The 23606-nt window shown below is 38.7% G+C and overlaps 1 protein-coding gene across 4 annotated transcripts in view; it reads right to left on the bottom strand.

Moving 5' to 3' along the window:
• Positions 1-23606, bottom strand: part of LOC128232121 (collagen alpha-1(I) chain-like) — a 44217-nt gene that overhangs the window by 12692 nt on the left and 7919 nt on the right. For all 4 annotated transcript variants that reach the window (XM_052945495.1, XM_052945496.1, XM_052945497.1 and 1 more), the window contains exons 2-3: positions 264-329; positions 31-107 (exon numbers count right to left, since the gene is read on the bottom strand). In XM_052945495.1, coding sequence (XP_052801455.1) covers positions 31-107; positions 264-329 — 143 coding nt within the window. The remainder of the gene's footprint in view (positions 1-30; positions 108-263; positions 330-23606) is intronic.

Genomic DNA, 23606 nt, shown 5'->3' with positions numbered 1-23606 from the left:
AAGTCCCCTTTGTAGGGGCCTTGTACCCACCATCCTCACACTGGGGCCCCTGGAAACCCGGACAGCACGTGATCTCGTTCTTCTCACACACCATCTTCCAGACATTCCTGAAACACAACCGACCACCAAACGAACATGAAAACAATAAACAGAAATAACAAACTTCTAGACATATATCGCGATATTGCAGAAATTAAAGTAAGAAAGTTTGTTTATAAGATCATACAGCGTTTGAGAGATTGTAACTGGACGGGGTTACTTACCTTTTCAAGTAACCGTCCCAACACTGTTTCGGCTTCCACTCCTTGCACTCGTTAGAACATATTTTACTGCAACGAATTTAAAGGGAAATTACACAAGCGTTGCTTAATTACGCCTGCATGCAAGGTGAACACCATAAATCGTTATTATATACAGAAAACATTAATATATGTTGTAATTTTGACGTGTTTACGAGTGATTTATTGTTTGAGGACCGTTTTTGCTTAAATAGTTTCAAAGTGTGTTTGATTCCGAACCAGTATTGCGTCTACATTACACAAGATAAGTGTAAACATTGTACACTATAACGCACTGATATACTGTCACTTATGTAGTCGTGATTGTAAACGAAATAATTATGTATATATTTATGTAGACTGATGACTTAGATTGATGAACAAATAATGTACGGAGCAGATCTATGAATGAAAGTCACTTCACATGTGGGAAAACTGAAAGGAATGTCTCTCTTCTTAACTGATTTCGATTTAAAATCACTTAACTAACTACCATGAAAATTAGATTACATGTTTCAAAGGGATCCTTATCCCATTACAAGGCGTTTAATCGCGAATGGGGTTAGCGCCGACTCGATGAAATGTGCACCTGCAAAACTCTTCAATGGGACTCTTATTTGTTTTTAGTTAAAATGAATCCGCCTATAAATCAATTGTTTCGCATTAATAAGCTGAAATTAATCTCGAAGTAGGCAGTTAAGAATTGTTGAAGGAAATATGCACACTTCTCTCCTGTATACTTGACTCGGTGTCCGTATATATGTATGAACTTAGTGACAAGAAGTTTCTGTGGGCCATCCCAGACTTGACGCACAACACAGATTTGTGACTCTAATCTCGAGTATGCTATAATTTACAGATATAAGGAACATGATATAAATGAGAAATTATCAGATTAGTGATCGTATTTCTGGTCTGTGTCGTTATTACATAATTTGTTCACTTCCCGACCTGGCTGAGGATTGACGAGAACCAGGGGCTCGGGCACATCAGCCGACCGGCAAGATGAGACTTTGATTTATCCAAATTAAACTGACATAAAAAGGCTTGATGAGAATTTCTAATTTTCGTTGCTGACTGCAGCATTTCTAGCCAAAATCTAAATTCCCGTATACTACTGCAGAGATACTTTGAACAGAAGAGAACGAGATTTGTGTCTGGAGCACGAAGAATCATAACAAAATTCCATTTTGAGGGATAAACTTTGTGTGCCTAAATCGTGATGCTATTCGAAGCAATCAGAAGGCATAATATCGTAATTTACGATTTAAAAAAAACAAAACCAGCAGTGCATGATCAATAAAACACAACCAGTACAGCACGATCAACACAACACAACCAGTACTGCATGATCAACAAAACACAGCCAGTTCCGCACGATCAACAAAACACAGCCAGTTCCGCACGATCAACAAAACACAACCAATTCCGCACCTTCAACAAAACACAGCCAATACTACACGGTCAACAAAACACAACCAGTTCCGCACGATCAACTAAATACAACCAATTCTGCACGATCAACAAAATACAACCAATACCGCACGATCAACAAAACACAACCAGTACTGCACGATCAACAAAACACTACCAGTACTGCATGATCAACAGAACACAACCAATACTGCACGATCAACAAAACACAACCAGTACTGGACGATCAACAAAACACAACCAGTACTGCACGATCAACAAAACACTACCAGTACTGCTCGATCAACAAAACACAACCAGTTCAGTCCACACGATCAAGAAACACAACCAATACTAAACGATCAACACAACACAACCAGTTCCGCACCTTCAACAAAACATATCCAGTTCTGCACGATCAACAAAATACAACCAGTACTACACGATCAACAAAACACAACCAGTACTGCACGATCAACAAAACACTACCAGTACTGCACGGCCAACAAAACACAACCAGTACTGCACGATCAACAGAACACAACCAATACTGCACGATCAACAAAACACAATCAATACTGCACGATCAACAGAACACAACCAATAATGCACGATCAACAAAACACTACCAGTACTGCACGGCCAACAAAATACAACCAATACCGTACGACCAACTAAATACAACCAATACTGCACGATCAACAAAACACAACCAGTACTGCACGATCAACAGAACACAACCAATACTGCACGAACAACAAAACACAACCAATACTGCACGATCAACAAATCACAACCAATACTGCACGATCAACAGAACACAACCAATACTGCACGATCAACAACACACTACCAGTACTGCACGACCAACAAAACACAACCAGTACTGCACGATCAACAGAACACAACCAATACTGCACGATCAACAAAATTTAACCATTACTGCACGATCAATAAAACACAACCAGTACTGCACGATCAACAAAACACAACCAATACTGCACGATCAACAAAACACAACTAGTTCTGCACGATCAACAAAACACGACCAGTACTGCACGATCAACAAAATACAACCAGTGCTGCATGATCAACAAAATACAGCCAGTACTGCACGATCAACAAAACACAACCAGTACTGCACGATCAACAAAACACAACCAGTAGTGAACGATAAAAAAATACAATTAGTACTACACGATCAACAAAACACAACCAGTACTGCACAATAAAACACAACCAGTACTGCACGATCAACAAAACACAACCAGTACTGCACGATCAACAAAACACAGTCAATACTACACGCGGTCAACAAAACACAACCAGTACTGCACGATCAACAAAACACAGTCAATACTGCACGATCAACAAAACACAACCAGTACTGCACGATCAACAAAACACAACCAATACTGCACGATCAACAAAACACAACCAGTACTGCACGATCAACAAAACACAACCAGTACTGCACGATCAACAAAACACAACCAGTACTTCACGATCAACAAAACACAACCAGTACTGCACGATCAACAAAACACAGTCAATACTACACGGTCAACAAAACACAACCAGTACTGCACGATCAACAAAACACAACCAGTATTGCACGATCAACAAAACACAACCAGTACTGCACGATCAACAAAACACAACCAGTACTGCACGACCAACAAAACACAACCAGTACTGCACGATCAACAAAACACAACCAGTACTGCACAATCAACACAACACAACCAGTTTTTCACGATCAACACAACACAACCAGTACTATACGATCAACACAACACAAGCGTCCTTTTCCTTAGTAAAACAGAAAAAAGGTAAAACCTAGTTACGAATTTCGTTACGATTGATAGTATGTGATTCTAAACAACCCAGGTCAGACAGATAGGCATGAATAAATAATACATTTCTGAACTAAAATAGAATATTATATTATTAATTATCTTATATATCTTAGCTCATTGCAAGAATATGCTTCTCAGATTTTGAAATTAGACGGTGAATACAGTTAGGAAAAAATGCTGATAAATCCAGAACCCGTCGAATCTCATGTGCGTGAAGTTAGCAGCACAGCAGAATAGCAGCAAGCTGCCAGCAGCAAGTTGATATGCTGCTGGCAGCTAGCTGCTATGCTGCTGGCAGCTAGCTGCTACATTTTTTAAATATGAATATAATGATTTATATTGAACTATATACTACTTTAGTTAATCATTGTATGCTTTCCAGCTGTTTATAGGAATATAAATAGTGGTAAGAAAAAATGAGATTTTACTGTTTTAGCTTAATGTTTGGTAAACTTTTGATTACTTCGGGTCTTTTTGATAAGCGGTCCACCAACACATTTATTTTCTTGCGAAAGAACAATTTCTCGGGCCAACGGGATCATACCAACTAAACGTAATCTTTATTTATAGTAAGGAAACTACAATGCCTAAGATTTGACTACCATTACGAGTAGGTATGATAAATGTTCAAATACCATGCGGACGAAAAGTGCAGGGATGAACTAGGCCACGAGCCCTACAATGTGTGCTATTTCGATAGTTGGAGCTTTTGTCCTGAGTAGGCGAAAATAGAGCTCGAAAATCGAAATTTGCTGCTGTAAAAGCCATTTTGGGGACGCACTGACCCGAAAATTCGAGTAAGGGGACCATAACGAAAAGTGCAGGGATGAACTAGGCCACGAGCCCTACAATGTGTGCTATTTCGATAGTTGGAGCTTTTGTCCTGAGTAGGCGAAAATAGAGCTCGAAAATCGAAATTTGCTGCTGTAAAAGCCATTTTGGGGACGCACTGACCCGAAAATTCGAGTAAGGGGACCATAACGAAAAGTGCAGGGATGAACTAGGCCACGAGCCCTACAATGTGTGCTATTTCGATAGTTGGAGCTTTTGTCCTGAGTAGGCGAAAATAGAGCTCGAAAATCGAAATTTGCTGCTGTAAAAGCCATTTTGGGGACGCACTGACCCGAAAATTCGAGTAAGGGGACCATAACGAAAAGTGCAGGGATGAACTAGGCCACGAGCCCTACAATGTGTGCTATTTCGATAGTTGGAGCTTTTGTCCTGAGTAGGCGAAAATAGAGCTCGAAAATCGAAATTTGCTGCTGTAAAAGCCATTTTGGGGACGCACTGACCCGAAAATTCGAGTAAGGGGACCATAACGAAAAGTGCAGGGATGAACTAGGCCACGAGCCCTACAATGTGTGCTATTTCGATAGTTGGAGCTTTTGTCCTGAGTAGGCGAAAATAGAGCTCGAAAATCGAAATTTGCTGCTGTAAAAGCCATTTTGGGGACGCACTGACCCGAAAATTCGAGTAAGGGGACCATAACGAAAAGTGCAGGGATGAACTAGGCCACGAGCCCTACAATGTGTGCTATTTCGATAGTTGGAGCTTTTGTCCTGAGTAGGCGAAAATAGAGCTCGAAAATCGAAATTTGCTGCTGTAAAAGCCATTTTGGGGACGCACTGACCCGAAAATTCGAGTAAGGGGACCATAACGAAAAGTGCAGGGATGAACTAGGCCACGAGCCCTACAATGTGTGCTATTTCGATAGTTGGAGCTTTTGTCCTGAGTAGGCGAAAATAGAGCTCGAAAATCGAAATTTGCTGCTGTAAAAGCCATTTTGGGGACGCACTGACCCGAAAATTCGAGTAAGGGGACCATAACGAAAAGTGCAGGGATGAACTAGGCCACGAGCCCTACAATGTGTGCTATTTCGATAGTTGGAGCTTTTGTCCTGAGTAGGCGAAAATAGAGCTCGAAAATCGAAATTTGCTGCTGTAAAAGCCATTTTGGGGACGCACTGACCCGAAAATTCGAGTAAGGGGACCATAACGAAAAGTGCAGGGATGAACTAGGCCACGAGCCCTACAATGTGTGCTATTTCGATAGTTGGAGCTTTTGTCCTGAGTAGGCGAAAATAGAGCTCGAAAATCGAAATTTGCTGCTGTAAAAGCCATTTTGGGGACGCACTGACCCGAAAATTCGAGTAAGGGGACCATAACGAAAAGTGCAGGGATGAACTAGGCCACGAGCCCTACAATGTGTGCTATTTCGATAGTTGGAGCTTTTGTCCTGAGTAGGCGAAAATAGAGCTCGAAAATCGAAATTTGCTGCTGTAAAAGCCATTTTGGGGACGCACTGACCCGAAAATTCGAGTAAGGGGACCATAACGAAAAGTGCAGGGATGAACTAGGCCACGAGCCCTACAATGTGTGCTATTTCGATAGTTGGAGCTTTTGTCCTGAGTAGGCGAAAATAGAGCTCGAAAATCGAAATTTGCTGCTGTAAAAGCCATTTTGGGGACGCACTGACCCGAAAATTCGAGTAAGGGGACCATAACGAAAAGTGCAGGGATGAACTAGGCCACGAGCCCTACAATGTGTGCTATTTCGATAGTTGGAGCTTTTGTCCTGAGTAGGCGAAAATAGAGCTCGAAAATCGAAATTTGCTGCTGTAAAAGCCATTTTGGGGACGCACTGACCCGAAAATTCGAGTAAGGGGACCATAACGAAAAGTGCAGGGATGAACTAGGCCACGAGCCCTACAATGTGTGCTATTTCGATAGTTGGAGCTTTTGTCCTGAGTAGGCGAAAATAGAGCTCGAAAATCGAAATTTGCTGCTGTAAAAGCCATTTTGGGGACGCACTGACCCGAAAATTCGAGTAAGGGGACCATAACGAAAAGTGCAGGGATGAACTAGGCCACGAGCCCTACAATGTGTGCTATTTCGATAGTTGGAGCTTTTGTCCTGAGTAGGCGAAAATAGAGCTCGAAAATCGAAATTTGCTGCTGTAAAAGCCATTTTGGGGACGCACTGACCCGAAAATTCGAGTAAGGGGACCATAACGAAAAGTGCAGGGATGAACTAGGCCACGAGCCCTACAATGTGTGCTATTTCGATAGTTGGAGCTTTTGTCCTGAGTAGGCGAAAATAGAGCTCGAAAATCGAAATTTGCTGCTGTAAAAGCCATTTTGGGGACGCACTGACCCGAAAATTCGAGTAAGGGGACCATAACGAAAAGTGCAGGGATGAACTAGGCCACGAGCCCTACAATGTGTGCTATTTCGATAGTTGGAGCTTTTGTCCTGAGTAGGCGAAAATAGAGCTCGAAAATCGAAATTTGCTGCTGTAAAAGCCATTTTGGGGACGCACTGACCCGAAAATTCGAGTAAGGGGACCATAACGAAAAGTGCAGGGATGAACTAGGCCACGAGCCCTACAATGTGTGCTATTTCGATAGTTGGAGCTTTTGTCCTGAGTAGGCGAAAATAGAGCTCGAAAATCGAAATTTGCTGCTGTAAAAGCCATTTTGGGGACGCACTGACCCGAAAATTCGAGTAAGGGGACCATAACGAAAAGTGCAGGGATGAACTAGGCCACGAGCCCTACAATGTGTGCTATTTCGATAGTTGGAGCTTTTGTCCTGAGTAGGCGAAAATAGAGCTCGAAAATCGAAATTTGCTGCTGTAAAAGCCATTTTGGGGACGCACTGACCCGAAAATTCGAGTAAGGGGACCATAACGAAAAGTGCAGGGATGAACTAGGCCACGAGCCCTACAATGTGTGCTATTTCGATAGTTGGAGCTTTTGTCCTGAGTAGGCGAAAATAGAGCTCGAAAATCGAAATTTGCTGCTGTAAAAGCCATTTTGGGGACGCACTGACCCGAAAATTCGAGTAAGGGGACCATAACGAAAAGTGCAGGGATGAACTAGGCCACGAGCCCTACAATGTGTGCTATTTCGATAGTTGGAGCTTTTGTCCTGAGTAGGCGAAAATAGAGCTCGAAAATCGAAATTTGCTGCTGTAAAAGCCATTTTGGGGACGCACTGACCCGAAAATTCGAGTAAGGGGACCATAACGAAAAGTGCAGGGATGAACTAGGCCACGAGCCCTACAATGTGTGCTATTTCGATAGTTGGAGCTTTTGTCCTGAGTAGGCGAAAATAGAGCTCGAAAATCGAAATTTGCTGCTGTAAAAGCCATTTTGGGGACGCACTGACCCGAAAATTCGAGTAAGGGGACCATAACGAAAAGTGCAGGGATGAACTAGGCCACGAGCCCTACAATGTGTGCTATTTCGATAGTTGGAGCTTTTGTCCTGAGTAGGCGAAAATAGAGCTCGAAAATCGAAATTTGCTGCTGTAAAAGCCATTTTGGGGACGCACTGACCCGAAAATTCGAGTAAGGGGACCATAACGAAAAGTGCAGGGATGAACTAGGCCACGAGCCCTACAATGTGTGCTATTTCGATAGTTGGAGCTTTTGTCCTGAGTAGGCGAAAATAGAGCTCGAAAATCGAAATTTGCTGCTGTAAAAGCCATTTTGGGGACGCACTGACCCGAAAATTCGAGTAAGGGGACCATAACGAAAAGTGCAGGGATGAACTAGGCCACGAGCCCTACAATGTGTGCTATTTCGATAGTTGGAGCTTTTGTCCTGAGTAGGCGAAAATAGAGCTCGAAAATCGAAATTTGCTGCTGTAAAAGCCATTTTGGGGACGCACTGACCCGAAAATTCGAGTAAGGGGACCATAACGAAAAGTGCAGGGATGAACTAGGCCACGAGCCCTACAATGTGTGCTATTTCGATAGTTGGAGCTTTTGTCCTGAGTAGGCGAAAATAGAGCTCGAAAATCGAAATTTGCTGCTGTAAAAGCCATTTTGGGGACGCACTGACCCGAAAATTCGAGTAAGGGGACCATAACGAAAAGTGCAGGGATGAACTAGGCCACGAGCCCTACAATGTGTGCTATTTCGATAGTTGGAGCTTTTGTCCTGAGTAGGCGAAAATAGAGCTCGAAAATCGAAATTTGCTGCTGTAAAAGCCATTTTGGGGACGCACTGACCCGAAAATTCGAGTAAGGGGACCATAACGAAAAGTGCAGGGATGAACTAGGCCACGAGCCCTACAATGTGTGCTATTTCGATAGTTGGAGCTTTTGTCCTGAGTAGGCGAAAATAGAGCTCGAAAATCGAAATTTGCTGCTGTAAAAGCCATTTTGGGGACGCACTGACCCGAAAATTCGAGTAAGGGGACCATAACGAAAAGTGCAGGGATGAACTAGGCCACGAGCCCTACAATGTGTGCTATTTCGATAGTTGGAGCTTTTGTCCTGAGTAGGCGAAAATAGAGCTCGAAAATCGAAATTTGCTGCTGTAAAAGCCATTTTGGGGACGCACTGACCCGAAAATTCGAGTAAGGGGACCATAACGAAAAGTGCAGGGATGAACTAGGCCACGAGCCCTACAATGTGTGCTATTTCGATAGTTGGAGCTTTTGTCCTGAGTAGGCGAAAATAGAGCTCGAAAATCGAAATTTGCTGCTGTAAAAGCCATTTTGGGGACGCACTGACCCGAAAATTCGAGTAAGGGGACCATAACGAAAAGTGCAGGGATGAACTAGGCCACGAGCCCTACAATGTGTGCTATTTCGATAGTTGGAGCTTTTGTCCTGAGTAGGCGAAAATAGAGCTCGAAAATCGAAATTTGCTGCTGTAAAAGCCATTTTGGGGACGCACTGACCCGAAAATTCGAGTAAGGGGACCATAACGAAAAGTGCAGGGATGAACTAGGCCACGAGCCCTACAATGTGTGCTATTTCGATAGTTGGAGCTTTTGTCCTGAGTAGGCGAAAATAGAGCTCGAAAATCGAAATTTGCTGCTGTAAAAGCCATTTTGGGGACGCACTGACCCGAAAATTCGAGTAAGGGGACCATAACGAAAAGTGCAGGGATGAACTAGGCCACGAGCCCTACAATGTGTGCTATTTCGATAGTTGGAGCTTTTGTCCTGAGTAGGCGAAAATAGAGCTCGAAAATCGAAATTTGCTGCTGTAAAAGCCATTTTGGGGACGCACTGACCCGAAAATTCGAGTAAGGGGACCATAACGAAAAGTGCAGGGATGAACTAGGCCACGAGCCCTACAATGTGTGCTATTTCGATAGTTGGAGCTTTTGTCCTGAGTAGGCGAAAATAGAGCTCGAAAATCGAAATTTGCTGCTGTAAAAGCCATTTTGGGGACGCACTGACCCGAAAATTCGAGTAAGGGGACCATAACGAAAAGTGCAGGGATGAACTAGGCCACGAGCCCTACAATGTGTGCTATTTCGATAGTTGGAGCTTTTGTCCTGAGTAGGCGAAAATAGAGCTCGAAAATCGAAATTTGCTGCTGTAAAAGCCATTTTGGGGACGCACTGACCCGAAAATTCGAGTAAGGGGACCATAACGAAAAGTGCAGGGATGAACTAGGCCACGAGCCCTACAATGTGTGCTATTTCGATAGTTGGAGCTTTTGTCCTGAGTAGGCGAAAATAGAGCTCGAAAATCGAAATTTGCTGCTGTAAAAGCCATTTTGGGGACGCACTGACCCGAAAATTCGAGTAAGGGGACCATAACGAAAAGTGCAGGGATGAACTAGGCCACGAGCCCTACAATGTGTGCTATTTCGATAGTTGGAGCTTTTGTCCTGAGTAGGCGAAAATAGAACCCAAAAATTCGACTGAGGGATCTTAAGCGAAAAGTGTAATGTTGAACATTCTTCGCTTAACGCTCCTTTGGCTCATGTTCAGCTAGGCATTGTCAGGTTCATTCGAAACAATTATGGTTATTTAAAACTCATTAAAAAGTATATGTAACTGAATTCCAGGCAGGGATCTATTCTGCATGTCAATGGAGATTTATTAACGCCGGCTAGTAGACAACAGGTTTGAATCCTAGGCGCTGATTTGCAATTGAAGTGGGTCCGTCTAGCGCAGGTTCGAATTAATATTGCCGAAAATAAAACAAACAATAGGCGAATAACACCTGCTCAACAAAAACAATAGCTTTATATATTTAGAGACAGATATTGCCAAAAATTTACATTTAATGCTTTATATTAAGAAATTTGCAATCCCCAGTTCGCATCTAACGACAAACATTCTAATGGCGAGCAAACAATTGACTAGTACCGTACATACGTATCAACGGAGGGTACACAGAGGTAATATTTTGAATGGTATAAGAGGTACGGAGTGTAAACAGTGTTTAAGTAGAGGGGGACAGAGGGGGTTTCATTAAGCAAATTCTGTGTCACAGATTTGCACCAAAAAGTTTTTTTCTGTAACGAATCTCAGGACATTAATCTAATAGAATTTGTTACGCTTTGATATCATAATTGTAAAAAAGTACCAAAATGAAAAAAAAAGATTGTGTACGGGACTGGGTTCGAACCCGCGTTGCCAAAATTGAAATTCGGCGTCTTCCTTACTGGGGTGAATTTCAGCTCAAAAGGCCACTATTAAAAGGGGTAACCCGGACCCCCCTTTGCTACATTTCATGTTATATACCAAAATGACCGGGAAGGTCTGAAGTTTATCAGACTGCCGGCATAAAATGGCATAAATGGCGGCGAGCCGAGAAAATCCAAGATGGCCGACAAAGATGGCCGCCAAAATCTGAAAATCAGCTATGCTCTTTTTTGCCTTGTTAATCGAACTTTTCATCTCGTTTCAACATTATTTTTCACCTAAACTGTAAGAATGATCATAGTTTATGCTTTTTAGTGATGACATAGGGGGAAAAAGGGGAAATATAACTTTTATACAAAAAATATATAAAAAAATGCCCAAATTTTGCAAGGGAGTGTGGAATTCTAACATATATCTTTTGAATAATTGCATCCAGTAACTTTTTATTGTATTATAAGATAACTTTAATTACTTATACATAAATAAATATGTTTTTATATGAGTTTTAACCAATTTTTATCCAACCAAAAGCTGTTTCAGGTGGGTAGGGTAAATTGAAGCAGTTCTGAAAACCGGACCAAAAATTGAGAATTTTCTTAAAGTTTCATTGTGAGGAAAAAACTGTTGCATGCAACTGACACCTGCAATTATGTTGTATCAAAGCATGATTATCAGGGTAAAAGCATAAATTTGCATAAACAGTGGCGAGCTAAAATTATCCAAGATGGCTGACCTTTAGGTTGGATTCCCGGCAACATGGACAATTTTTCATGATTATATTTATAATAGTATTAAAAAGTGTATAAGTAGATGAAAGTTTATTAATGAACAAAAAACAAAATAGTGATATTTAAACAATTATATTATTTTTCAAAATGAATTAACTTCATTAAATCAATGATGGATAACATAATGACTTCCAAGATGGTTGCTAATATTTGATATCTTTGACAAAATAACAGTAGGCACATACAAATATTTTTTACCATTTTGCATATGAGTATATACAAGTGCATCTTAATAACACTTCTGGGAACTAATAAAATCATAAAGCTAATTTAGCAATCTTCTAACTCAACATCTGCAAGTTCAGTAAACAAGTTCTGACATGAACTTGTGTTTGTCAAGCACCCCTTACAATCGCATGCTTCGGTACAAGGTTGCTCATTCGAACAACAAACACAATCATCTTTGCATGAATTACAGCAAAGTTCTACAAACCAAATCACTTAGCAATTCAGGGGCAGCTGCAGATTGTGTCATCATCTGAGGAATAAAAAATTCTGAATGTGGATCAACAGTATAACCATAGTCCACTGGATCAGCCAATGGTGTTGGGGATAATGCACCTCTCCAGATCAACAATTGGTACATACATCAAAGCAAGTGGAGCATGAAACTGTCATTGGTTGGAGGAAGTTTCCTTGGTTTACTTTTGTTTTTGCAAGAACAAGATTTGTTCTTAAAACATTCAGTGATTTACAATTGTTTTGACCATACAACAAGCCAACATTTGCCGATTTGGTCATGACTTGGAAAGCTCTCTTTTTACCAATACCAAATAATGAAGAACATGTATCACAGCCCGTGATACAAAATACCGGTAACAATATTTGTGTAACTTCTGGCTGAAGAAATTCAACTGCGGAATGAACTGGAATATTCCTTGTTCGATCAGAATACGCCACTTTACGACCCGTTTTGAAAAATATCTTTTCAACTCTCAACTGATCAAAATGATGTACAAGGAAAACAAACACGTCGGTGTCTGGACTAGCAACAACAATTGTATTTGCACCTAAATCAGATGCATGTGCAACATGAAATATCAGTCGAACATCTGCTTCCTCCTGGTCGGATGTTAGGTCACCAACAAATGCTACTGACAGACCGGTGACTTTTAAATCCTTTGTACCCATACCACCAGCAACAAACAATGTCTCACCATTGACAAGAATATCATGGGCATGCAATGCAAGGTGTTCTGTATAAAGTTTAGTCAACTCACTTTTGCTCTTAGTGCTGGTCAGTATACTTTTCCAGTCCCTGATCTGCATTTTCCAGTCCCTGATCTGCATATTTGGTTGAATTGTAACTGGCGCATGGGAAAGAGTTTCACCCCGTTTTTGGCGCGTTTGGGCCTTCAAACTGTTAGTCATATACCTATCGAAAACCACATGGATGTGTTTGATTCCATAACTACTGGCTAATACACATCTCCAAAACTCTGAAGCCATTTCCGAGTAAGTGATTTGTCTATTTGTTGAAGGTTGAAGCATTTGGACAATAGCCATCCCATCAAAGACAATACAATCAGAAGCAGCTGGGATACTGTAAATAACCTCATCTTTAACAAGACCTTCAATTTTGTCTAGGAAGTCAGATTTCTTTGTCATTGTTATGGAACCTTCATCAGTGAACAAACTAAGAGGGACTGGGGCATTTTCAAATGATAAAACCTGTTGCAAAGGCACCTTTTTGAATGTATTAATGGCTAAAAGCCGAAGATACATCTCCTCACCATTCATCTGAACAGATTTTGTGACCATTCGAACAACAGACTTAGACAGAGCCATGGTTTATATTTTAACTCGTGCCATTGGATCAAAGAATGACTTTTTTGTTGACTGATCTTCTTCAACTATGAACCTCTCACTAACAAAGGTTTGCAGCAATCGTTTGCCTGTATCATGACAATTTAAAAGGCTCTCCTCCACCTCAAGCAGGGCTGCTACTCCTGTAGCGATGTTTACTAGCTTTTCAGGGGGAGACGAAAGAGAAAACGGATCTATAAATGATTCATTCTCAAAAAGGGACAACATCTGACTAACTGCACTATTGTATGCATTTGTATGGAATGGAGTGTCTGTGTGATGTTTTGTTGATGTGGTCTGTCTGCGGTTTGCAAATGCTATGGCATACTTTGCAGTTAACGGTCTCGATAAAAACCACCGTGTTAATGCACTGTCATTGTGTGTTAACCCTATAATACCACCAGAGGAGTTGAGTGCCTTATTTTCTGTGACTTCAAGCACATAATCTATCCAGACGGCATTGAACGTGCCTTTTGTGAGTTTAGCAACAAACTGACCTTGATCGAAATTCTCTGTCTCTTTACTCTTTTGTGGAGTTTTATCAGTGTTGTTGCCACTTTCTCTTAAGTAATTACTGAGACAGGCTTTTTTGCGATGATATCTCGCTTCAACTGCAACAAGTTCACCACTACACCCAAGTAGCCTAGCATGTAATGCATGGTCATTTTTGGCTTCAGTCACTTTTAAAAGTTTGGTTATGAGTATAGAATTTTCATTTGTGGAGCCTTCCACTTATGACCACTCATTTCTATGTTTGTTGCTACATCTTTTACTACAGATAAAACAGTTCTCTTTCCAATCAAATTCTTCTTTTTTTGTGATCTGGTAAATTTGTTTGGTGTGTTGTCATTTTGTTGCTGATCAATCATGCCATTGCTATTATAGCCGTTATAAAATGGGTGCATAGACTTTGATCTGCATGCCTTATGGTAGTGAACTGCTATTTCATTGTTCCTTATCATAGACTCATACTCTACAAAATTTGCAGATATTTCATCATTTCTGCCTTTACAAGTTGTAAGCAATGAATCAAACTTCTTTGGATTAAGTGTAATTCTATTGCTCTGGAAACCTTTCTTACAAAAACAACATGTTTCTGGACTGAATATTAATTTTCTCTTTTTTGTAGTACATGGGACAGCCTCAGAAACGTCCATTATCAAACTTTCATACTGAAAATACAGTGGATATATTTGAAGGGATATAATTTACAGTTGCACCGTTTTTCATATATAGAATAGATTTATTTGCATTTCATGCATATATTGTAATATTTATACTTATTCAGCTGTCTTATACTGAACATACATGTAAACACATGTTTTTAAACCATTTTCACTCATAACATTATTGCAAATTATCAAAACAAATTGTCTAGGACCAAAGGTGCTCGTCACATTGCCTGGACACAGTAATACATTTTTTTTATAATTTTTAATATTTTTTTTATTTTTTAAATATATTTATATATATATTATAATAATTTTCTTTCATGAAAAATTGTGGAATATTTTTTAAATGACATATATTCACTATTTTGACCAAAATAAATAATAAAAAAATATTAAAAATAAAAAATTATGCTTGAAATCTATATATACCAATTTTCTTTCATGAAATATTGTGGAATAATTTTTTAAATGACATGTATTCACTATCTTGACCGAAATAAATAAATAATTAAAAAAAAAAGAAGAAAATATGAAATAAGTATGTATTACTGTATCCAGGCAATGTGACGAGCACCTGTGTCTAGGACACTCTCAAATCAACTTTTCAAGTTTCTGATCACATAAATATTAAATAAACAATCCATCCATCTCTTAAATATTTCAACATTTTATACATGGCAAAACACACTTACTATGTTTAAGAAGGAATAAATGTTTAATATTCATTATAATTATACTCACTTTAGTGTCAAAATAGTGTCAAATGTTGAAAAAAGGCCTTTGTTTACATGTTTTTAAATTTTCCTGCCGAAAAAACTTCCACGGTGCTGATGTTAATTTTATCCCTTGAAAATGATTCTACCTGTATAAATGGCTTTTAATTTATGAAATCTTTAAATTAATATGCTTTGATCAAACATAATTATAGATGGCAGTTTTGCAACTTAACAGTCTGTTCTCTCTAGTATATTCTGAACTAAATCCTGACCTGGTCCGAATTTTAAACCACTTTAATTTACCCCACCCACCTAAAAACAGCTTTTGACAATTTATGACTTGGTGATAGATGGAAACAAATTTGTAAATTATGTATAAATGTTTATAGTTATATTTTAATCTAAGAAATAGGTAATGGGTGCAATAAATAAAAAGATACAAATTAGAATAGTACCCTCATATGCAAAATTCTGGCAAAATTTTCACTATATATTATGAAAAAAATTGTAAATCTTTTATATTTTTACCAAGTCACATGCTGAAAAGACATAAACCATCTATATTCTTGCAAATGAGATGGAAAAATATTTAAAAATAAGATAAAAAGTTCTATTAACAAGGCAAAAAAGAGCATAGCTGATTTTCAGATTTTGGCGGCCATCTTTGTCGGCCATCTTGGACTTTCTCGGCTCGCCGCCATTTATGCCAATTTATGCCGGCAGTCTGATAAACTTCAGACCTTCCCGGTTATTTTGGTACATAACATGAAATGTAGCAAAGGGGGCTCCGGGTCCCTGTTTTCAAAAGTGCTTAAAGTCACCCTACCATACTGAGCTACCATGACTATTAAATTATAAAGCTATGTCGGTAGTATCACGTGATAACACCGACTAGCCAATCACACATAAGGAATGAATTCTACCTGGTAGACATACCCAGTAATCTTTTTTAATGGTAAAATGCAATAAAACTGCTAAACTTAAATAAATTGTAAACTATGTGGTACTTCAATTAGTAAGTTTCAATGCATTGTACACAGTGATGCCAAGTGTATGTCATTATTCGACAATTTTATTTTTTCCGCTATTTTATTATCTGTGAGACAGTCCCCTTTAAAAGGGTTGCAACAAAGTATACGCTGAACTATTTAAACAACATATTAGACATTGAAACACTGATTTTAAATCCTCATCATCCTGTCATTGGAATGTTAAGATAACAGTGACTTTGATTGTTAAGAAATACTGCAGATCACAAGTGTTTCCATTAAACTTCTAGAGCAGTAAATATTCTGAAGTTCTGAACTATTGGCTCAGTATGTACTTGTACAAAATAAATGGCTGTGTACGGCTGTGTCATGTCAAGTAATTTATTTCTCTACATTTATTTCCGTACATACTAAAACCTTTTAACGATTTAGTACATGAAAATGATCGACTTCTTTCATATCACTTCTTTTATATATATATATATAGGTAAAGATTAAAGAAAAGTGAAACATTTCCTCTCTTGATCTGTGGTTATAGTGTAGCCCGTTGTTGAGTCATTTTAGTGCTATTAGCAGCCACCTGCTGTGATTTAATTTCTGCTCCCATTATCTGGAGTTCCTTCGATGATGCTTAATTAGTATACTATAAACTGTCAGCAGCGGGTGTTTCTTATGTAATCAACTTAGATCTGACCTATTTATAACTTTTCTCAGCGGGGGTCGTTCAGTGCGTTTGTTTGATCAAAAATTTGATGGTCAGTAACACTTACTGGCAATGACATCATACCATTTATAACTTGAGAAACCTGTACTGTAATTTAAAATTAAAGATTTATAAAGCAAAGCGACTCATTTAATATTTTATTTAAATTGTTGTACTGTTATAATAATTTATTTGTGTTAAGAACTATAAGGCAAAACAAAGATTTGGTTAAGGTTAAAACAGGCATTTTTTTATAAGGCTTGATGTAAGAATATTGATATAAGAACGTTATTTTCCATTGGCGAATAGCGTTAAAGAATTCCTGTATAAAACGTAAAAATGTTTAAACTACATATTTAAAAAGATGCACTCCTATTCCCAAAGAAAATGTACCACAAGTATTAATACAGTTGTTTTAATATTTTTTAAACCAATCGGTAGGGTCGCGCCTATATGTAGGTAGGGTTTGTAAGATTTGATTGTTTTTTTTTATGTGTCATTCTTTCTCTTCAATATTTAAAATATGAAAAAAGCAAACAGTTGCTTTCAATAATAATAAAAAGTAAATATTGTGCTTAGTTTGTTATTTATAGGGTGGAGGGGACAGAGCCTTGAATCCAAATTTCGAAATTATATTTGCAACTTTTAAGTGTCCAAAAAAACAACTTTCTGAAATCCTTAAAAGATGCAGAGATCAGCTTCGTTTCAAAATTAAATTTGAACTCACTGACAGTATAAAATTACCAGATTATATATAAAAATGTGCTTTCTATAAGCCATACATTATAGGTTTAGAACCCATCATGTTAACCTTTCTCGATCACCAGAATGTTGATGATATGTGACTATACTCTGGATCAATCGCTAAGATTCGGAGAGCAAACAGAGACAATTTCAGCCAATCAGAGGCGTTTCACTGTATTCTATTAATAGATTATCTTGCAGTCGGTAAACCTTGGCGATTGACTATAGCCAATGAAAAAGAGCCTAACATAACACAACTAAAATTAGAACACCTGAAAGCAAGCGTGGCATGAGACGGCTTATCATACTTCAGGGATGATGATTCACAACATGTGTAAGGCATTTTGTACTAACACTGCGGAAAATGGTTGAATTTACGGGAAAGAACGGTCCCGTACACGGGTAGGTATAAAAGAGTGGCCGGACCGGACCAAATGCGGACCAACTGAAATCTTCGAACTGTTACGGAAATCGTTCGTAAGTTTACCTAATTTCCCGACCAAATTAAAATACGCATTGCTATGTTTCGTAGATATTTTATTATGTCAGGTTAAAATAATAATAATAATAATAATAATAATATTTATTATTATTATTAAAATAATATATAATTATAATAAAAACAATAATTAACAGATTATTACATAGTAATTAAAAAAATATACATAAGTTAATTTAATCTTTGAAAATGATTCCGTGTGAACAATATAGTCACATACATACATACATACATACGCACGCACGCACGCACGCACGCACGCACGCACGCACGCACGCACGCACGCACGCACGCACACACACACACACACACATACATACATAAACCGAACGAATTCCGTAACAGTTCGGAGATTTCCGTTCGTCCGCATTTGGTCCGGTCCGGCCAGTCTTTTAAACCCAACCCCATACATCTTTAATAATATATACGGGCGTGTTCGACCCAGTACACCCAACGTGTACGGGACCCGTACACGAATACGTATACGGAACACCACGTGTACGGACTTCCGGTTATCCATTCCCACACCCGTGGATATACGGAGTTATCAATAAATATAAAAAATGTCATTTTTTTATATTTCTTTTACGTACTTTTGAAGAAAAACATATTTTATGCATAGCATTTTTGGCAAATATATATATATATATATATATATATGTATGTACGGAGCCCGTACACTCGCTTGTTCGGGATGGATATATAATAATAATAATAATAATAATAATAATAATAATAATAATAATAATAATAATAATAATATAATAATAATAATAATAATAATAATAATAATAATAATAATAATAATAATAATTAATAATAATAATAATAATAATAATAATAATAATAATAATCATGATAATAATAATGATTTAGTTAGATTGTGTGTTATATTTCCTTAAATAAATTTTCTTCTATTTTTCTTAAAGCGTTACTATAATACTAATGCTTTAAGAAAAATAGAATTTTCGGCAGATTGCCAAATAGTTGAGATCATTATTGTGAGATATCTTAATGACAGAAATGAACACATTGATGCCAAATTTAGCTGATTCTGATTCTGACTTAAATAAGTTAAAATTGTCAAACATGTAAGAGTGCAACTTGAAAGAGGCATCTTTATTGCAACTCCCTCATACCAATGGGTGGGTTAGGGTCAACCGCTATCAATGAAAATAAAGTTAGTAATGGGTAACAAATTATGAGAAAAGTAAGCTTACAATTAGAGCCGTTTTAAATACATTTAGGAATAAAAAAATCTGGTTTGCTGCTTCTTAAATTGGACGGACGGACGGACGGAATGACGGGCGGGCGGGCGGTCGGACGGGCGGGCGGTCTTAAGGATGGACGGACGACCAGACATGTTTTTGTCGTAAACATGTTATTTAACGGTTTCTTGCCAAAAAATAAAAAATATAAACACACATATAAATATTCAATATGGTCACAACGATTCATGGCCTATATACAAATAAAAGACAATAGTATAAGTAAGTTAAATTAAAGAACAAAAAAAGTTTCAATAAATGGAAAAAAGTAAGTTAAATTAAAGAACAAAAAAAGTTTCAATAAATGGAAAAAAGATTCATTTCAAATGCAAACTGAGATATATATTATATTAACTAATGAAGTATTATGGGAGGCTATTAATAAATGACATAATACTTGAAAGATCTAAACGATGTTATTTAGTAAGGAATTTCTTAACATAAATGCTTGATTTATTAAATTACTTAAGCTACTTAGTATGCTTACGTTTTTAGATAACAATAGTTTCGATAAACTTGTACATACCTGGGTTTCTAATGTAATATATTTTTATCATTTTTTTCTGAAGTCATTATATACAGGACATGTTATGATTTAATGATATTCATCTTCTAAATCATTAGAGTTACAAATAGTACAATAACGTTGGGCTTTTATCTATTCTATTTCGGCCATATCGGCCGGTTTCAATATGCAGTTTATGAGATGATCAATAAGTTTAAATTCAGAACTTTCAATAACATGCAAACTTGAAATTAATATTCTTGTTCTTGATTTAAATAAATAACCAGTCTCTTTTCTTTTAACAGTAGCCTCTTATTTTAGATATGATCTCGGAAAGGATTTTATCATCATTCTTCAAAACAGTTATCACAATTGTCACAATTGTTTAAATTAGGTAGTTTAAATACAAGAATTAGTGAGATAAGGAAGCTGCCTTTTTATAGATTTATTTATATGTCATTACTTCAATTGATTTATAATTCGGTCATTAAAATTTCCACAGTCTGTCGAATTAATTAATTAAATTTAGAATGTGTGTGTTTTAGTTGCATTTCGTATAGTTTTATGACCCACTGGCCATGTGTTTTTATAAGCAAATGATCATGTCACTAATTGACATAACGCGGGCTGTCAGTCAAATTAGCCGGCCAATACCAGACTGACCAATCAGCGTCCAAATAAGGCGTGGCTTATCAGTTGCCCTTTGTTATCCGCCATGGTTAAGGCGCTTGGCATTTAAAGGGTAGTGCTTGGAAGAGTGGTGTACTCAGTACTGGTTCAACCCAGGAAAGTTGTATCCCGTGTATCGGTGCTTTACACCGAGCACGTTAAAGAACCAAGAGGTCTCTTCGCAAAGAGCTAGGGTAACACACCCGGATCTCTTGTATCTCACTCTGTTTCTGCGAATTGCTGTCATTCTATCTCATATCACTTATGGCATTTAAACACAATTTAACTCGTGATGGCGTCACGGCGGGGTCAAGCCATAATGCAGCCAATGGGCGCGGGCAGACTTTGATAAACTCAAATAAACAAACGACCTCCGACTATCTGCACTAGTGAGTGTGGCGGATCCGTGGTCTTGAGATAACACACTTGACTATCAATCCAGGGGTCACAGGTTCGATCCCCCGTCGCATCACTAACAAAAACTAATCGTCTTCCGGAAGGGACGTTAAATGGGGGTCCCGTGTGACAGTGCAGTACACTGGTGCACGTTAAAGAACCAGTGTAGCGTAGCTCAGTTTTACATTCTGTCTTTGCACAATGCTCCAAAAACCTAAAATGACTAACAATCTTAATGGAGCACTCGCCGAATGGGCAAGGCTCGAGTGCGAATATAAATAAGCTTACACACCCACACAGTTATGAGTTAGCTCAATCGGTAGAGTGTAAAACTCTGAATCGGACAACCCGGGTTCGGTTCCCGGGCGGACCAGGTCACTACTGTTGTGATTTGTTATGAAATCCTTTCTACGACCATTCGCAGTGTACCACTGCCCCTGGCATGTACAGAAGTTTTCAGTTCCTTGCAGAGGTGAAGGCACCAAGTACTGGTTCTGCCCAGGAGTGCTGTGCGGTGGTTGAACTGTCACTCTGGGACCCTTAAATGTGCTCACGCCGGGACCCGGAGTATAAACTACTAACACCACCACCACCTTCAGTATTGAGTGAGCTCAATCGATAGAGCGTTGGTAAAAATATAATATAAAGATAAATATAAGATAAAAACAAATCTGGCTTCTTAAAAATAATAACATCCAATTAGAAAACTTGAAATTAATTTCGATTTCAATAATCTGTTTTTAATTAGCAATCGGTCTCTAATCTTAGATATGATTGTATTTTATCAGCATTCATCAAAGCAGGTGTTACAATTTATATAATATTGTTTGAATATATTATTTGTTCATTCATACATCAATTCATGAATACATCAATTCACTCACTCACTCACTCACTCACTCACTCACTCACTCACTCACTCACTCACTCACTCACTCACTCACTCACTCACTCACTCACTCACTCACTCACTCACTCACTCACTCACTCACTCACTCACTCACTCACTCACTCACTCACTCACTCACTCACTCACTCACTCACTCACTCACTCACTCACTCACTCACTCACTCACTCACTCACTCACTCACTCACTCACTCACTCACTCACTCACTCACTCACTCACTCACTCACTCACTCACTCACTCACTCACTCACTCACTCACTCACTCACTCACTCACTCACTCACTCACTCACTCACTCACTCACTCACTCACTCACTCACTCACTCACTCACTCACTCACTCACTCACTCACTCACTCACTCACTCACTCACTCACTCACTCACTCACTCACTCACTCACTCACTCACTCACTCACTCACTCACTCACTCACTCACTCACTCACTCACTCACTCACTCACTCACTCACTCACTCACTCACTCACTCACTCACTCACTCACTCACTCACTCACTCACTCACTCACTCACTCACTCACTCACTCACTCACTCACTCACTCACTCACTCACTCACTCACTCACTCACTCACTCACTCACTCACTCACTCACTCACTCACTCACTCACTCACTCACTCACTCACTCACTCACTCACTCACTCACTCACTCACTCACTCACTCACTCACTCACTCACTCACTCACTCACTCACTCACTCACTCACTCACTCACTCACTCACTCACTCACTCACTCACTCACTCACTCACTCACTCACTCACTCACTCACTCACATACCCACATACCCAAACACCCACTCACCTTACTTGATTACAAAACTTTTTTATAACATGGGCGTACGGGAAAGAGTGCATTTCCGTATATCCATAGGGTACGGGAATTGTAACTTTTGGAACTTGTATATGTCCGTACATCCGTAATACGGGAAATGTACACGCCCGTATATTTTTCGTGTACAGGAATGGTATAAACCCGTACGCTCAACGTGTACGGAAGAACATAAATTCCCGTACACTCAACATGTACGGAGACCATACATGTCCATCCGCTCAAGATATACGGAGATGTATGGTACCGTACATTCATCAAAATTTTGTTAGTACCAGTCGTACATCAACCCTACCAGCATTGTCGATTTTTATTATTTATTATTATAAACATGTCGCTTTAATTTCATCAAAGGTTGTTAAAACCCACCAAAAGCATAACATTTCCTATACAACGGGACCCTTACTAACACATTGCGGTTTCCCTGCCAATGTATACCAGTGTATGATTTAAATGTTGTTCATATCATGTATGCTGTCAAATATAACACCAAATTTCCTGACTTTATTACAAAATTCAAAACCTTTATAACATGTGTGTACGGGAAAGGGTACATTACCGTATACCCATAATGTACAGGAATTGTTACTATTTCGTACACTCAGTGTGCACGGGAACTGGTTTATTTCCGAACATCCATATAATGCGGGAATTGTAC

The sequence above is a fragment of the Mya arenaria genome, chromosome 4, assembly GCF_026914265.1.
Source record: "Mya arenaria isolate MELC-2E11 chromosome 4, ASM2691426v1".
Lineage (NCBI taxonomy): Eukaryota > Metazoa > Mollusca > Bivalvia > Myida > Myidae > Mya > Mya arenaria.
Note: the sequence above shows the minus strand (reverse complement) of the source record. Positions and strands in the feature narration are given on the sequence as shown.